General features: G+C 46.9%; 1 protein-coding gene across 2 annotated transcripts in view; it reads left to right on the top strand.

The window, feature by feature from the left end:
- The window catches only part of ARMH1 (armadillo like helical domain containing 1), a 42,086-nt gene that overhangs the window by 12,402 nt on the left and 13,391 nt on the right, over window positions 1-16,293 (top strand). For both annotated transcript variants that reach the window (XM_036351324.1, XM_036351323.1), the window contains exons 2-7: window positions 3,928-4,050; window positions 5,439-5,666; window positions 8,777-8,845; window positions 9,728-9,894; window positions 11,423-11,619; window positions 15,039-15,123. In XM_036351324.1, coding sequence (XP_036207217.1) covers window positions 5,461-5,666; window positions 8,777-8,845; window positions 9,728-9,894; window positions 11,423-11,619; window positions 15,039-15,123 — 724 coding nt within the window. In that variant the 5' untranslated portion in view covers window positions 3,928-4,050; window positions 5,439-5,460. The remainder of the gene's footprint in view (window positions 1-3,927; window positions 4,051-5,438; window positions 5,667-8,776; window positions 8,846-9,727; window positions 9,895-11,422; window positions 11,620-15,038; window positions 15,124-16,293) is intronic.

Here is a 16,293-nt window from a genome sequence, read left to right as displayed (position 1 = left end):
AACATCAGCCCAGCATTCAATTCATTGTAATGGTGAAAATTGATTTGACATACGAGTAATTTGAGTTACAAGCTCCATCACGGAACGAATTAAACTCGTAAGTCAAGGCCCCACTGTATATTTCATATATATACTAGAGGCCCGGTGCACAGATTCGTGCACTGGTGGGGTCCCTCGGCCTGACCTGTGGGGATCAGCCAAAACCAGCTCTCTGACATCCCACAAGGGGTCCCAGATTGCAAGAGGGCACAGGCCAGGCCGAGGGACCCCACCGGTGCACGATCAGGGCCAGAGAGGGACCGCAGGAGGACTCCAGGGCGTGTCCAGCCCATCTCGCCCAGTCCCAATCCACCAGACTACAGCAGCAAGCTAATCTACCGGTCAGAGCGTCTAAGTGCTCATCATAGTGACTGGTTGAACAGTCGGACACTTAGCATAGTAGGCTTTTATTAGATAGGATATATATATATCCTATCTAATAAAAGACAAAAAGGGTAATTGACCATACCTTCACTATGCTTCCCATTGGCTAATCAGGGTGATATGCAAATTAACCACCAACAAAGATGGTGGCTGGCAGCCACGCAGCTGAAGCGAGCAGGAGGCTTGCTTGCTCCAGTGATGGAGGAAGCCAAGGTTCCCCGCCTGCCGCGGCCCGGCTCTGAGCTCTGAAAGCAACAGTGTTTCAATTACAGAAGCTAAACAAACCCAAGATACCTGCTTTTAGTGGGCCACTCTCAGCTCCAGTGACATCAACAAAGTTTCAATTATAGAAGGTTAATAAATCCCAGAATAAAAAAGAAAAAAGAAAAAAAGGAGAGGCTGGGAGCTTTAGTCGCTGGCCAGCCTGAAAACGGCCCTCAGCCCTCACCCAGACTTGCCAGGCACCCCAGTGAGGACCCCCACCCTAAAGGGGGTGTGACCAGCCTGAAAACAGCCATCAGCCCCTCATCCAGGCTGGCCAGGCACCCAAGCGGGACCCCCACCCTGATCCGGGACACCCTTCAGGGCAAACCAGCCGGACCCCTCCCATGCACCAGGCCTCTATCCTATATAGTAAAAGGGTAATATGGAAACTGACCCTAACAGCAGAACTGGGAATGACTGGTCCCTATGACACACACGGACCACCAGGGGGCAGACGCTCAATGCAGGAGCTGTCCTCTGGCGGTCAGTGCGCTCCCACATGGGGGAGCTCTGTTCAGCCACAAGCCAGGCTGATGGCTGCCAGTACAGCGGTGGTGGTGGGAGCCTCTCCTGCCTCCTCAGCAGCGCTAAGGATGTCCGACTACAGCTTAGGCCTGTTCCCCGCTGGCAAGTGGACATCCCCCAAGGGCTGCCGGGCTGCCAGAGGGATATCTGATTGCCATCTTAGGCCCAATCCCCTGGGGAGCAGGCCTAAGCCAGCAGGTGGTTATCCCCCAAGGGGTCCCAGACTGCAAGAGGGCACAGGCCGGGCTAAGGGATTCCGCCCCCCCACACACACACACTCAGGATCCAGCCCAAAATTTTTGTGCACCGGGCCTCTTGTGTGTGTGTGTGTGTGTGTGTGTGTGTGTGTGTGTGTGTGTATTGATTTCAGAGAGGAAGGGAGAGGGAGAGAGAGAAACATCATTGATGAGAGAGAATCATTGATCAGCTGCCTCCTGCACGCCCCCCTCCCCCCTCAGGATCCAGCCCAAAACCCCAGCATGTGCCCTGACCAAGAATCAAACCGTGACCTCCTGGTTCATAGGTCAATGCTCAAACACTGAGCCATGCCAGCCGGGCCCAGGGAAACTTATTTCTAACATGGAATTATATACCCAACCAATTTAACATAAGGCCAAAAATATTTTCAGACTTCTACGGACACACAGAAAAAAATATTTTTCATTTCTTAGGAAGCTACTAGAGAACGTGCTTCAACAAAAAGAAAGTGTAAACCAAGAAGGAATATGAGATGAATCCAGGAAATAGGGCAATCAACAGGGAAGACTGACAAAAGGAAATCCCAGGGCACTGGTGCACCAGGCTTAGTAAGCAATGGGTCCAAATGAGCAAAAGACAATGGGCAGAGTCTCCAGGGAAAAGATGGAACCGATCACTTAGGACTGAATATTTAGAAGAAAAATTGCTACATGTTTGGAACATTTGGAAAAAAATAGCTCTAGGTACATTGAAAATTAAGCAATTGGAAAAAGAAATTAACTCCAGGTGAAACCAATTTATAAGAGACAGAAAATCTAATAGGTTACAGCTTGAATGCACAGTGTTTATTTGGCCAATAATGTAAACATTAACTATTGATTTAACTATAAATTGTGGGAAACTTTAGTATTGTGAGGACAAGGGAGTAAAAATAGGGGTTAGAGTGGTGCAAGAGCTAATTCCTCAACTGCCAGAATATACATAATCTATAATATTAACAAATCCAATAATAGTAATGTACTAGTTTGCTAGGCTCCCATTACAAAGTACCACCACAGACTGGCTTAAACAGCAGAAACTTATCTCTGTTCTGGAGGCTCTGATCGAGGTGTTCAAGGTCAAGTGTTACCGGGTTGTTTTCTTCTGTGGCCTCTCTCCTTGGCTTGTAGATGGCTGACTTCTGTTGTCTTCCCACGATCTTCCCTCTGTGTGTCTGTGCCCTAATCTATATATATAAAAGCATAATATGCAAAGTGTCCCCTCGAGAGTTCAACCGACTGGGAGTTCGATCGCTCGCTATGACGTGCGCTGACCACCAGGGGGCAGCGTGGAACAACAGAAGGCCCTGGCCAGTGGCCGGCAGCTGCGAGGGGCCCTACCCATGCACGAATTTCGTGCACTGGGCCTCTATTTTATAAGGACACAAGTTATATTGGATTAGGATCCGCCCTAATGACCTCATTTTAACTTAATTACCTCTTTAAAGACCCCTATCTCCAAACACATTCACATTCTGAGGTACTGAATGCTAGGGGACGAAGGGGACACAACTCAGCACATACCAAGTAGTATAAACTCATTATTTGGTATTATAGAAGTAGAAGAAATAGCTAACAGAGTTGAAAGTGGCTGCCTCTGGAGTGAGACTGGAGGATAGCAAGGAATAAGGTAGGTACTATTGATGTTTTACTATCAATAGTGGGGAGCTGGACCTTGAACCCGGTCTGATGTCAAATCTGATGTTCTTCACTCTACCACAAGATCTGGAGTTCCTCAAGGGCCCTTGCTGTGCCATCTTCATCTCTGCATCTCCCACAGCACCTTGCACGGTGCCAATGTGATGGGCCAGCGGTTCTCAACCTGTGGGTCGCGACCCCTTTGGGAGTCGAACGACCCTTTTACAGGAGTCGCCTAAGACCATCCTGCATATCAGATAAATTTACATTATGATTCATAACAGTAGCAACATTACAGTTATGAAGTAGCAACGAAAATAATTTTATGGTTGGGTCACAACATGAGGAACTGTATTTAAAGGGCCAGAAGGTTGAGAACCACTGTGATGGGCCGTCACTACATATTCACTGATTTAGAGCTATATCACTGTGATCTTCCATGCTGCCATTTGTTTGTTTTCTGTCTTAAAAAAGAAGGCAGGGAAGACTGAGATTCAAGGAAACCTTGAGTGGCCATAAGCTCCCGCTGAAAGTTCCCTGCCCCTGGTGTCCTAGAATTGCTGGGTGCATCTGCAATAGCACTTTGAGTTTTGATTCTAGAATGGGTCCATCCACAGCAGGGCAGGGACACCAGGTGCTTTCCTGCCTGATTAAGCTAAGGGTGATGTTTCAACCCCTCCTCCCTGGGGTCCAGAACAGCCACTCACCCCATTTCCTTGAGGCCAGTTTGGCTGTTGAAGATGGCCATGGGCTCTGAGAGTTATTCTCGGACGTAGGGCTGTAATATTCCCAGTGATTGATGCATGATCCCATGAAGGGTTTTGGTCATTTTTGTGTTTAGGTTGATCCACAGCTATTCATCTGGCTGTCGAGGCTGACAGGATCCGTGGTTGTCTCTGTCCTGGAGGCTACGTGACGCCCTTCCTGGGAGCCCATATCCAGTGTCCTCTGGGGAGGAGCGGAGGTTGGTGTGTATGTCTGTCTGTCTCAGCATGCTCCAGATTATTGCTTCCTAATAAAATCCTGATAGCTGGGCCCCATCAATATCTCAAATACATGTGAGGAAACGTTAATTTAGAATCAATTTTAGGATGTTTCAGACTGTAAAGTCCTTTTAACTAGATCTCTGGCAAAGATGTAGAAGCACTTTATGGGACTGTAAATTTCATGTTGAACCGTCTTCGTGAAATACCCATCTCCCCTACACACAAGCTGTTCTCTCCATATCAATCATGGCCACTGCAAGTAATGTTTCACAAATATTCTGTAAATCACAGAAAACCCCATGATAATGTGAAATATGACTTTCACTTGTCTGTTAGACAAAAGAATCACACATGCCTCTCTCCCATCAGCACTAACATTTGTTATGGATAATAACACTTTCAATCACAACTATTTTTGGAAAACGGGTTTATTTTAAACCTTCCCTCCCCCCCACTGAAAACACTCTCCCAAGGACACAGGCTCCTACAAACCACAGCCCATTAATCCAACTATAGAATGGGAACTTTTTCTTCCCACTAACTTTTTTTAAAGTTGTTTTTTCAAACTGGCTGGATGGCTCAGTTGGTTAGAAAGGTTGCAGGTTCGATCCCCAGTTGGGGCATTTACAGGGAAGCAATCGATAGATGTTCCTCTCTCACATCAATGTTTCTCTCTCTCTCTCCCTTTCTCTCTCTCTAAAATCAATAAACACAGCCTAGCCGGAGTGGCTGGGTTGGAACATCGTCCCTTGCACCAAAAGGTGGCGGGTTTGATCCCTGGTTGGGGCACCTTTGGAAGACAAATCAATCGATGTTTCTCTCCCTTCCTCTCTCTAAGCATATCCTCAGGTGAGGATTTAAAAAATAAAATAAATAAAAACATATCCTCAGGTTAGGATTTTTTTAAAGTTGTTTTTAAGAGAATTAGTACAAAAGCCCAAGGTACAAGGTTACGGAGTATTTAAGAGGGGGACAGGCCTCTAAAGTCCCTAAATCTCTGACCCTGTGTGAAGTGACGGGTAGGACAGGCCCAGGTTTTTATCAGGCACCTTCATCTCAACTGGAGCCTGTGGTCCTTTTAGTTGCTGGCATCCGCAAAGATGCCAAAGAGCTAAAATTGTAGCCCTTTGATTTGAGGCCAGCATTTACCTTGATATTTGTAATTCCGTTACAACAAGCTAGAGCTTCCCTGTTCGAGCAGCAGGTGACCCGTCGTAGAGGTGTACTGAATCTCACTGTATCCATGCGGGTGACAGGCTCACCTGTTTCCGGTTGGCTGCCTGAAGAGCGAAGCCCCTGGGTAACCTGCAGGACTCGCCTGGTTCTGAACACTTTGGTAACCTGTCTGTTTTCCTTCCCTCTGTAGCCAACCTCAGGACCGATTGACCATGACTTCTATAAAGGAGCAGGCAGCAATTAGCCGGCTCTTGAGCTTTTTACAGGATTGGGACAATGCTGGAAAAGTCGCAAGGAGTCACATCCTTGACAATTTCATTGAAAACAACCAAGGCAAGACTGCCTCTGAGCTGGAGCAGGAGTTTTCCCTGGGAGCCAGCTTGTTCCTGGTACGCTTGACCACCTGGCTTAGACTCACGTATCCTTTCCTGAACAGAAGAGAGAGAAAAAACAAACAAACAAAATAGGCCATCTTCCAAAGGAAAAAAGGAGGCACGATTATTGAGGGAGCTCTTTTCTCCATTCTAAGATTTTAGAACCGGACATCTGGTGGTCAGATATCATCCAAAAATCAAGAACTCTCTCAATTTCTTGTCTTTCCAACCTATAAATATATCCTCACCTCACTCCTAACCTCTTTCGTGCCCGTCAGAGTTAGTCGGTATTCCTTCCGTCTAGCACTAATCCTCTATTAGTATTGCACTTGAATCCCCTCCTGTCTCTTTAGGGACTTTATTCTTTCTCTGCTGTGGTTTCCACCTTTGCCTCATCACCAAATTTATTCTGATTTTTATTGATTTCAGAGAGGAAGGGAGAGGGAGAGAGAGATAGAAACATCAATGATGAGAGAGAATCATTGATCAGCTGCCTTCTGCATGCCCCCTACTGGGGATTGAGCCCACAACCCGCGCATGTGCCCATGACCAGAATTGAATCCAGGACCCTTCAGTCTACAGGCCGATGCTTTATCCACTGAGCCAAACCAGCTAGAGCTCAAACCCCTTTTTTTAACCTTGAACTTCCAGAATATATGAGTGAAACTAAGGATTTGTATATTACAATGACAAAACTATTAGTTGCCATTTATTGAGTCTTTTTCTAGGCACTAAGTTAGGTACTGTACAAATATTATCGCATTTGAACCTAACACCAAGCCTATTAAGTGATTGGTATTATCCCATTTTATAGATAAGAAAGATGAACCTTTAAAAGGTTGAGTAATTGCCGAAACCGGTTTGGCTCAGTGGATAGAGCGTCGGCCTGCGGACTGAAAGGTCCCAGGTTCGATTCCGGTCTAGGGCATGTACTTGGGTTGCGGGCACATCCCCAGTGGGAGATGTGCAGGAGGCAGCTGATCGATGTTTCTCTCTCATCGATGTTTCTAACTCTCTATCTCTCTCCCTTCCTCTCTGTAAAAAATCAATAAAAATATATTTAAAAAAAAAAAAAAAAGTTGAGTAATTTACTGGTAAGTGGCAGAGATAAGGTTTGACAGGTCTGTCTGGCCCAAAGCCCACATGCCACCCACTCGACTTCAGTGTCTCCCACCCCGCGGACAGTGCAGAGCCTCAGTTCCACCTCTAACACTAAACAAGGAGAAATCTACCCCCACTCCCTCCACTGCCTACAGGCAGGGAGGCCCGACTGTAAGAACTCAGACTCTGAGTGAGACTGCCTAGGTCAGTGATGGCGAACCTGTGACACGCGTGTCAGAGAGGACACGCGAACTCATTTTTTTGGTTGATTTTTCTTTGTTAAATGGCATTTAAATATATAAAATAAATATCAAAAATATAAGTCTCTGTTTTACTATGGTTGCAAATATCAAAAAATTTCTATATGTGACACGGCACCAGAGTTAAGTTAGGGTTTTTCAAAATGCTGACACGCCGAGCTCAAAAGGTTCGCCATCACTGGCCTAGGTTCATATCCTGGTTCCATCAGTTAGCACTGGGACCTCGGGCCGGTCATTAGCCTGTCTGAGATTGTTTGCTCATGATGTGAATGGAAATACCACCTGGCCAGCGTGGCTCAGTGGTTGAGCGTCAACCTATGAACCAGGAGGTCACAGTTTAATTCCTGGTCAGGGCACATGCCTGGGTTGCAGGCTCCATCCCCAGTGTGGGGCATGCAGGAGGCAGCTGATCAATGATTCTTGTCATTGATGTTTCTATGTCTCCCTCTCCCTCTCCCTCTCTGAAATCAATAAAAATATATTTTAAAAAAAGAAAGAAAGAAATACTAATAGCACCCACTGCAGGGTGCAGTGAGCATTCAATGAGACAATGCAAGCAACGTCATTAGCACAGTGCCTGGCACACAACAAATGCTTGGCATTTGTTTGCTACCGCTGGTATTGTGGCAGACTTCTGGAACTAATTGCTGAAATAATGGACCAAGCATGCCTGTGAGTGGCTGTGAACATAGGACTTGCCTGGGACAGAGGAAACAGGAGGTGATGAAAGTTGGCCAGCCTAGCTGGTAACTGAAGAAAAGAGGGAAAATGCGCTGAGGCAGGAATGGGGGCTGTGGTTCAGGGGAGCAGGGGGCAGACAAGGTAGGAATGGAGGGACTACCGTGTAAGCTGATAGGCAGGCCCCCAGCTCTAGCGGCAACAGGCAAGAGCAAACACGGTTTCTGTAGTAAAGAGCCTTTCCTAATGAGCCAATCTGTCTCTGCGTCTATTGGCATCCTGGGAACCAGGGTGCAGCAGAGATAATTTGCCTCACGCACCCTCCCCCCCAACAAAGCACCATTACCTCCAACCCGTGACATTAGCCTTTATCAGTCTTGGAAGCTCTCAGTTATCCTCCATGAGCTGCAATAATTTCAGCTAATTTCTTAAGTGTTCTAAGAGCCTGTGATGTGTGATGAGCCTAGTAATTGTTGACTGGTTCCTTTTCTGTTGTGGTTTGATTTCATACCTTGTATCCAAGCTGATGCGTGCTCTGGGTGCTTTATTACAATGAAGCTTTTTGCAAAGGCTCACATTAAAAATAACATTAAATACCGAGGTTGTTTTAAATCAGAGTTTAATTTTTCCGCTATCTCCTGTTGTTCTTATTAGGACGACATGCAATTCTTCATAAAGATAGTGACCTCCAGGGTAAAGCTTTGAGCAAGTACAAAATTGGGAATTAATGATGAAGCTGATTGTTTTTAGAGAAGTCTACAAATGAGGCGCAAAGTAATGAACCCTGCTGAGACCCAAGGGTGCAGTGGTGGTGGCAGAGAGGCTTTCTCCAGGCAGCCTTTGTTCCTCAGAGCCTCCGTGCTCTCTAGAGAGCCTGTCAGAGCCACGGTGGCTGAACTGTCCCAGGAGAGCTTCCTGGAGAACCATGAACATGCCTGCCAGCACCCCCGCTCCCTACCCCACATGTGTCGCCCCTTCTTCAGCCTAGTGGCCCTTCTCAGAGAAAAGGTCATCCTGGGTCATCCTAGGTCATTGATGGTGCCAGTGATCAGACACAAGGTCTGGTTTCTGTGTGGGAAACCACCCTGAAATTCACTCTTTAACTTGTCATTCAGCTATATGACCGGCTCAAGCTTAGAGAAAGTTTTAAAGTCCATTGGCATCTTCTTAACATCTGTAAACAGGTAAGTTCTGTTCTGGAGAGATTCTGGGTTCTCAGTTGCATATCGAGCTCATGGTGTCCTTGGCATCCGCACCACATGGGACCAGGGCTTGTAGTTATCTGTGGGTACCTAGTAGCCCCCAGGATGGACCCAGGGGTAGTGCCAGCTGTGCTCCTGTTCTAGTTGCTCCTCCATCCATGTTCTCCATTGACCCTTTACTAGTCAGCATCCCCTTGGTCGTGAAATACAGAAAATCAACTCAGACTGGACCAGGGAGAATGGGAATTTATTAACTCACTTACCTGAAAAGCCCAGAGGCCTAACTAGATCCAGGGGTTCAAAACATGTCATTGGTACTTGGTCTTTCCCTCTCTTTTTCTCCGTTTCTCAGCCCTGTTCGCCTCTGAATTCATAGGCCTCCTTGTGCTGTGATCCTCAGAAGCTCCAGACATGCATCTTTGTAGCTCAGCCACAGACCAAAAAGAACGTGTATCTTTCCCACAGGTTCCCAAGAAAGTCTCAGGTTTTGAACCTCAGTGGACCACCTTAGGGCACACATCTGGCCCCAAACCAATAGCTACAGTCAGAAGGATGACATACCCTGTCACCCGCTTACCCTACCAAAATCACATGGTTTATGAGGGGTAGAGGGATGATTCCCCAAGGGGCAGTTGAGCTGCTATTACAAGAAAAAGAACAGATGCTAGAAAACCAAACACAAGAAATATTCATTGTATTGAACTTGCTAAATGCAAAAGGAAGAATTTCCCAACTATTGTGTCACTTTACCCATGAGCATTTCCTGGAGAGGAGGGCAAAGTATGTGAAGAAAGGACCTTAGAAAGGTTAGGGCCAAGGAACTTGACAAGTATCTTATTTCTACTCTTCTGTCCCTCTGGACAGTAACCGGTACCTTATAGAATTTCTTGAGGTTGGAGGCGCCCTAACACTCTTGGAAACACTGGGGATGGAGAAGATCAAAGAGGAGGACAAGAAGGAATCCATCAAGCTACTTCAGGTTATTGCAAACTCTGGCAGGAAGTACAAGGAGCTCATTTGTGAAAGCTATGGTGGGTACTGCATATGGCAAGGGCGAACTCCCACGTCTGCCCCGGGGCCTGGGTGACGCGGGGGCAGGCCCCACACCCCCGCAGGAAAGCTGCCGCGGAACCGGCTGCACCGCAAGCACTTTGTCCAGTGGACTCCGTTAGCTCCCACGCATATCGCCACCCCCAGACCCAGATTTATGATTTTCCTGATTCATCATCTGCTCAAATCTTTCTGCTGTGGTTTTGGAAACATTTTTTCCATTTTAAATATATCCTTTTACATGCATCTATTCAACAAAGATTTATTGAGCCATTGCCTAAAATCCTTTGTGAAACCGAGTTATGAATAACTCTAGAAATAAAATTGAAATAAAATCATTGGATATGAGTGCTAGGTATATGCTAAGGTGCTGGGAACACGAAGATGAATAAAATACAGTCCCTGCCAAAGAGCTCACAGTGTGGTGAGAAAGGTATATAATCCGGGATTTTCAGTATGATCCATCAAGGGCTCTGACTAAGGCGAGTAAAGGAGATGCCGTCCCCTAAGCATCCCTTTGTCAAAGCACTTCCTTCATTGCACTTTGTTGTTGTTGTTGTTAAACCTCACCTGAGGATATTTTTCCATTGATTTTTTTTTTTTTTTTAGGGAGAGTGTAAGAGAGAGGGAAAGACAGAGAAAAACATCGATGTGTGCACATCGATCGGTTGCCTCCTGCACGAGCCCTGACCAGGGCCTGGGCCAGGGAGGAGCCTGCAACCAAGGAATCGAACCCGGAACCCTTTGGTCCACAAGCCTACGCTCTATCCACTGAGCCAAACCAGCTAGAGCCCTCGTTGCACTTTAATCATAGTTCTCTGTGTGTCCCCCATGGCCTCTCTGAGCCTCAGGATATTTATCCGTAAAATGGAACTAACACCTCCCTCTCAATATCGTTTCTAGGATTAAATGACATAGTATTTGTGAAAATATTTTGTAAATTGCCGAGCACTAAGTATATGTTAGTTATCACATAGCCATCAAAATGCATGTTTTTTATTTGTGCATTTTGCAGAGCCATTTTAAATTTAGAACACTTTGGTGAGCTGAGATGCCTATACTGAAACCAGCCACATAGCCAGAGGTGAACAAGACAGTGATGCAACATGAGGCTAAGCCTCAACTTTGCTCTGATTGAACGGGCTTGGTTAAATACATCTTAATCCTATTACCTCAGGTTGTGTAATCTTTTGTAAAATAGAATTTATTGGGGTACAGGTTTCAAGTGTACAGGTCAATAAAACACCATCTGCACACTGCATCGTGTGCCCCTCGCCCCAAGCAAAGTCTCCTTCCCTCCCTGTTTTCCCCACCATTGCCCACCTCCAGCTACCCTCCACCCCCCTTTCCCTCCGGCTGTCACCACACCGATGTCTATGTCTGTGTGTTATACATATGTTTTTTTGCTTAATCCCTTCACCTTCTTTCATCCAATGTTATGTAATCTTGAGTGAGGATTGTTTTCACAAATCCCTTCCAATTTCAGCATTTCCTGTCCTTTTTGCTCAGGTGTACGATCCATAGCAGAATTTTTGGCAAAGTCTAAGTCAGAAGAGACCCAGGAGGAAGTGCAGGTTCTGCTGGATTCTTTGGTCCACGGTAATCCCAAGTACCAGAATCAGGTGTACAAAGGCCTGATAACGTTACTGCCCTCTGTGTCCCCGAAAGCTCAGCAGCTGGCCCTGCAGACGCTCAGGAGTGCCCAGGTGAGCCCAGGCCGCATGCTCCTGTGGTTCTGACTCACACGCCGTGACCTTACAATTACCTTCCACGGTCGCACTCCACGCAGGCATGAGAGACGGAGCTCAGCCTCCCACTGCACGCGTGCTGTTCAATCAGCATTACTTCTAGAAGGCCAAGGCCGGGCAGAGAGTTCACGTCTCCCGTCAGAGTGATTTGTCCTGTTTACTTAAGGATCAGAAAGATGTTGGCAGACTTAAAAGTGTTTGAGACAAGCCACAGGGATGATGAAAGGACTGTAGGAAAGATTAAAGGAGTCAGTTTGATAGGGAAGGAATCTCGGTGCATTTGTAGATAGTGTGTAAGTGAAGAGACCAGATCTCGGGTGCTTGGGGAGACTCCTTTATTTCTTGGCCTCTGCCTTCCTCTCAGACAGTGCCCTGGAATTGGGGCATGGTCAGATTTGGGGCATGGTGGCCACGGGAAGACACCCTGCCTCACAGGAGGGAATTGGAGACTCAAAGAATAGTTTTGAGAGGAGCCGTCAAAAGCTCTCAAAACAGCTCTAGGATGGGCAGGAGGCAGAGGAACAATTAAGGGGTCAAAGAGATGATAAGGCCTGAACTGTGCCAGTGGGAATACAGGTGACCAGGTTGGACAGACATTTTGGAGGCAGAATGCATGGGACTTGGGGCAGTAAAAGGAAAGGAGTCAAAGATGACACCCCGCTTTGGACTTAGACAGCAAGGGAGTTGTGTGCCACCTAGCGAGTGGGGAAACCTATTTCATTTGAAAAGAGTTAGGTTTTGACTCGATAAATGTGATGAGCTTTGGTGGCTCCATCTGAGGAGCAGGCCAAGCTGGTTACAGAAGACATAGATAGGTCACTTGTTTAAAAGATACTTAATCCCGAGCCTCCCTCCCATATAATCTGACAGCTCTCAGGCGGCCTTTAAAAATATATTTTATTGATTTTTTACAGAGAGGAAGGGAGAGGAATAGAGAGTTAGAAACATTGGATGAGAGAGAAACATCAATCAGCTGCCTCCTGCGCACCCCCCACTGGGGATGTGCCCCCAACCAAGGTACATGCCCTTGACTGGAATCGAACCCAGGACCCTTCAGTCCGCAGGCCGATGCTCTATCCACTGAGCCAAACCAGTTCGGGCTCTCAGGCGGCCTTTAATAAAACTTTTTCTTAGTAAACTTCCCAAGTAATTCTGATTCCTAGCTCAATTGAGGAATCACTGTTCAGAATCTAGAAGAGATGCCCATTGGACAGTAGAAAATAAAAGGCTGAAGCTGCAGAGGGATATCCAAGGTGAGGATAGCAGTTTGAATTTCATGAGCAGAGAAGTGATAACAAACCATGAAAGTAAGTAAGATCACCAGGTAAAATGTAAAAAGTGAGAAGAGAGCCCTGGCTGGTGTGGCTCGGTTGGTTGGAACATCATCCAGTACATGGGAAGGTTGTGGATTCCATTCCCAGTCAGGGCCCAGGGGCATGTACGGGAAGGCAACCGATCGATGTTTCTCTCTCACATCGAGGTCTCTCTCTCTCTCTCTCTCTCTCTCTCTCTCCCATTATTAAGTGCCTCCTACATGCCAGGCACTGTGTTAGGAGCCCACATAGACTATCTCTTTTTGTCTTCATAATAGCTGATGGAGGCAGATAGTATTATCCCCATTTTAAAATATGTTTTTATTGCCCTGGCCAGTTTGGTCAGTGGATAGAGCATCGGCCTGTGGACTGAAGGGTCCCGGGTTTGATTCCGGCCAAGGGCACATGCCCGGGCTGCGGGCTTGGTCCCTAGTGGGGGGTGTGCAGAAGGCAGCCAATCAATGATTCTCATCATTGGTGTTTCTATCTCTTCCTCCCTCTCCCTTCCTTTCTTAAATCAATAAAGAAATATATTTTTAAAAATAAATAAAATAAAATATGTTTTTATTGATTTTAGAGAGAGAGGAAGGGAAAGAGATAGAGAGATAGAAACACTGATGGAGAAACATTGGTCAGCTGCCTCCTGCACGCCCCCTACTGGAGATCAAGCCTGCAACCTGGGCATGTGTCCTGACCAGGAATCAAACCAGTGACCTCTTGGTTCATGGGTCAGTGCTCAACCACTGAGCCACACTGGCCAGGCTATTATCCCCATTTTAAAGATGATGGAACTGAACTTAGGAGGGTGCTTCTTACTTATTCAAGGCCACACACTAAGTGATAGGTATTTTTTTAAGAATATTTCTTTTTTTAATATATTTTTATTGATTTCAGAGAGGAAGGGAGAGGGAGAGAGAGATGGAAACATCAATGATGAGAGAGAATCATTGATCAGCTGCCTCCTGCATGTCCCCCACCTGGGGATCAAGCCCGCAACCTGGGCAAGTGCCCTTGATCGGAATCAAACCCGGGACCCCTCAGTCTACATGCTGACATTCTATCCACTGAGCCAAACCATAAGTGGGCATTTACATCCAACTCTCTTGAACGGCAGAGTCCTTATTCTTTCGACATCTTCTTTGCCTCTTTGAAAAAAAAACACAACCCTGGCTGGATAGCTCAGTTGTTTAGAGCATCCTCTTGATATGCCAAGGTTGTTAGTTCCATCCCCAGTTAGGCCACATACAAGAATCAACCAATGAATACATAAATAAGTGGAACAACAAATCGACGTCTCTCTCTTTCTCTCAAATTAAAAAAAAAAAAAATGATGAAAGCCATGAAAGGAAAACAAGAAAAAACAGGACTGTGATAATCAAGGAGAAAGAGCTTCATTCACTAAGGAAGATATGATCCGATGGGTTGAATACAATAGAGAGGTTAAGTACGGGGAGAAGCAAAAAAGGGTCCCAGCAGGAAAAGTATTGGTGAGTTAGAGCACTGTCCTATGGCAGGAAAAATTAACTTGCAGTAGCCTGTCAGAGGATGAAGAGGAGGCTTTCCTTGGGAAGCTCGGGAGTAAAGGGAAAAGAGCAAGAGAAGACAGAGGGGATGGACAGGCATCTCAGTCTGGGCGAGCTTGAGGCTGTTCAGTGCTAAAGGGCAGGAACCAGTAGAGGTTGAAGACGTAGAAAAGTGGGGTTCCCTAATTGGGTGAGGTTCCTCGGGGAAAGAAGATTTAGGATCTTCTCACTCTCCCTGGCGTGTGCCCGCCCTCCCCTCAGCCAAGGTAGCCAGCTTGCTCCTGCATCCCTAGCAGGTGGCCAGCCAGCCTCGACTGAACGCCTCCTGAGCTGGAGGGTTCAGTGGCAACCTCAGCAGATTCTAGTCAATTCTTGGCTGCCCAGCCCTGCCCTCCTCTCAAGGGCCAAGGCCCAGTGACTGCCCACTGCCCTCACTCTCCCTATTCAGCCAGGCTGCCTAGCTATTTGGAAGGCTGCTTTTCATTCCTCCCAGATGGACCAGATGTAAAGAGTAACCGCCTTGTCCTTTTTGTCTTGCCAGTCGATCATCGGAGTCACACACCCCAGCATCGTGGACTGCGTGCTGAACGTGCTGCGCTCGATGCACCTGGAAGTCCAGTATGAAGGTAGGGGAGGCGGCCAGGTCAGCCCCACGTCACAGAAGGTGGCAGTGAGAGCTGGGCACATTCGCTCTTAAAAGTTCTCTCCTATTCACAAGAGCCTTGTCGAGTGTTCTGGAGAGCCTTGGCCGACGGAAGATGTTGATTCAGGATTGATGGGCAAGTTATTCAGAAAATGACAGTCACCTTCTGTACTTCGAATCAGCCACATGGTGCTTTCACAGTTGTTTAGAATTTGCCGGGGTCCAGAGCTGGCTCTGGTTCCCAGTCTTAGGTGGCGCTTCCCCTCTAAACAGAAATCACCCTGAGCACTGTCCTTCTTCTAGGAAACGACGCTAGATAATGGTAGTCTTAGTAAGTCTTCATTTCCTGAGTACCCCTGTGTGCCAGCCACCTTCCATGCGTCATTTAATTGAACTCTCAAAATAACCACAAGAATGCAGGGCCAAGTACGTATTAGGTGTCTGAATATTCAGATGGATGAATGGTGGGGGCAGGTATTTTTACGTTTTTCAGGCTAAAGCACTGAAGCACAGAGAGATTATGTTTTCCAAGGTTAGCCAGCTAACCAGATTCAAACCAGATCTGTCTGACTCCAAAGCATGTGTTTTTAACTGTAGCACATGGCAGGTGTCTGCAGGGTGTTACTCCCTTCCCTGTTCCTATAGCGATTCAGAGAAGGGAGATTCTGTTTTCAACAGGAGGGTTCAAGAGAAAATGGTGTTTGAGGTGAGTCTTTGAGCACGGGAAGGATTTAGGAAAGTAGACAGAAGCAGAGGAGGGCATTCCGGAAAAGGAAATGGTACACATGAAGGCCTAGACATGGGGAAAAGCAGGCGTATGTGGGGGGTGACAGGTAGACCATTTGGTGGAGGTGTGGTAGAGGTCTTGGTCTAGGAAGACCTAGGAAGGTAGGCTGGGACCAGATTACCGAGCACCTGAGTGCCAGATGGAAGAGTGGGCACTCTCTCCAGTAGGCAGCATGGAGCCATTGAAAAGTGGACCATGAACAGGTGAACGGCAAGGGAAAGCACTGTGTCAGGAAGAAGGCCTGGGTGTGGTCTGCCAGGTGGCCAGAGCCACAGGGAGACTTGAGGCTGGAGGCCAGTTGGGAAGCCTTTTGGATTGTCCATACAACGAAATGGGAACGTACTGATCTAGCTGAATACCAGGCCC

Source organism: Myotis myotis, unplaced genomic scaffold (genome assembly GCF_014108235.1).
Source record: "Myotis myotis isolate mMyoMyo1 unplaced genomic scaffold, mMyoMyo1.p scaffold_m19_p_2, whole genome shotgun sequence".
NCBI classification, from domain to species: Eukaryota; Metazoa; Chordata; class Mammalia; order Chiroptera; family Vespertilionidae; genus Myotis; species Myotis myotis.
The sequence above is the reverse complement of the archived record's forward strand: the minus strand, read 5'-3'. Positions and strand labels throughout refer to the sequence as shown.